We start from the raw sequence: 1,238 nt of genomic DNA on the forward strand, positions 1-1,238 counted from the left end.
CGCGAGGCGGGGCCTCAGCAGTCTGGGCCGCCAGCCCCTGGGCACACCCGGGCGGCCGTCAGCACCGCGGACAGCGCCTCCGGCCCGGCTCCGCCCGACTCCAGCGCCCAGAGGGGAGGGGGCCGAGCGCCCCCAGGCGAGGCTGGAGGGAGACCCCGCGCAGGCGCACGCCGCTCCCTCCAGACACGCAGCCACATGTACCTACACGGGCACGTGAACATGCATGTAGCCCGCATCGCGAGCGCACGCACGCGCAGCGCCGGGCTCCGGCTCAGCCCGCACACGCAGGCACCTGCATGCAGGCGCGCGCACGGCCGCGTCCCCACGGCGCTCGCACCTGCACGGACGCGGCTTCGCCCTCGGTGCCCTCCAGGCTGGCCGCGCGCTGTGCACCGACCAGGCTCCCCAGGACCCGGCGTGCGGAGGGACGAGTCCGGGGCAGAGGGGCTCCGCCCCGCGCCCGCCGCACTCACGGAAACGCTCCCGCACCCGCCGCTCCGAGGGGCCCCGGGGCGCTCCGCCCCCTCCTCGCCAGTCTCCCGGCGCCTCCCCAGGTCGCGCCCTCCCGGCCACCGGGAAGATGGCCCCGGCCCCGGCCCCGGCCCCCGCCCAGCCCCGCCCGGCCCCGCCCGGAAGGATATGGCCACTCGGTGATGCGCTTCGCGTATTTGCGGACGACGTTGTCCTCGCTGAAGACGAAGAGCGAGCGGTTGACGGTGAAGCAGTTCTGCTTGACCGGGATGGGGTTGTACAGCGCCATGGTCCGCGCGCGCTGCGCGATCGATTGCTTGTAGAGGACCCGCTGGCCGGGCTGCAGCCCCCCGGGGCCCGGGCCCCCCGCCCCGCCGGCCCCGCCGCCCCGGGCCCGCTCCCCGCCGCCGGGGCCCCCATAGCGGCCGCCCAGCTCGTCCCCGAAGCGGACCATGGCTCCCGGGCCCCGCGTGCATCCCCGGCCCAGCGGCCCCGGCAGGGAGGGCGCGGGGCGCGCCAGGCGCTCAGAGCGGAGCAGCCGCGGAGCCGCCCGGACCGCAGCGGACCTCGCCCGGCCCCGCTGCCGCCGCCGCCGCCTCACCCGACTCCGCGGCCCCGCGCCACGCCCTATAAGGGGCCGGTCACGTGGCGGCGCCCGGCCAATCCGCACAGGCCCCGCCCACCCGGCCGCGCCGGCCCCGCCCCGCGGCCGCCCCCGCCCCGCCCCGGCCCCTCCTGCTGCGCCTCCCGCGCCCCGAGCCTCCCAC

General features: G+C 79.2%; 1 protein-coding gene across 19 annotated transcripts in view; it reads right to left on the bottom strand.

Moving 5' to 3' along the window:
• Positions 1–1,074, bottom strand: part of CACNA1B (calcium voltage-gated channel subunit alpha1 B) — a 251,926-nt gene extending 250,852 nt beyond the window's left edge. For all 19 annotated transcript variants that reach the window (XR_012424018.1, XR_012424020.1, XR_012424019.1 and 16 more), the window contains exon 1: positions 642–1,074. Coding sequence is in view for 14 of the 19 variants with exons in the window: in XM_074015801.1 (XP_073871902.1) it covers positions 642–925 (284 nt within the window). In the remaining 5 variants the exon portion in view is untranslated. The remainder of the gene's footprint in view (positions 1–641) is intronic.
• Positions 1,075–1,238: the final 164 nt, after the last annotated feature.

This window comes from Macaca fascicularis, chromosome 15 (genome assembly GCF_037993035.2).
Source record: "Macaca fascicularis isolate 582-1 chromosome 15, T2T-MFA8v1.1".
NCBI lineage: Eukaryota > Metazoa > Chordata > Mammalia > Primates > Cercopithecidae > Macaca > Macaca fascicularis.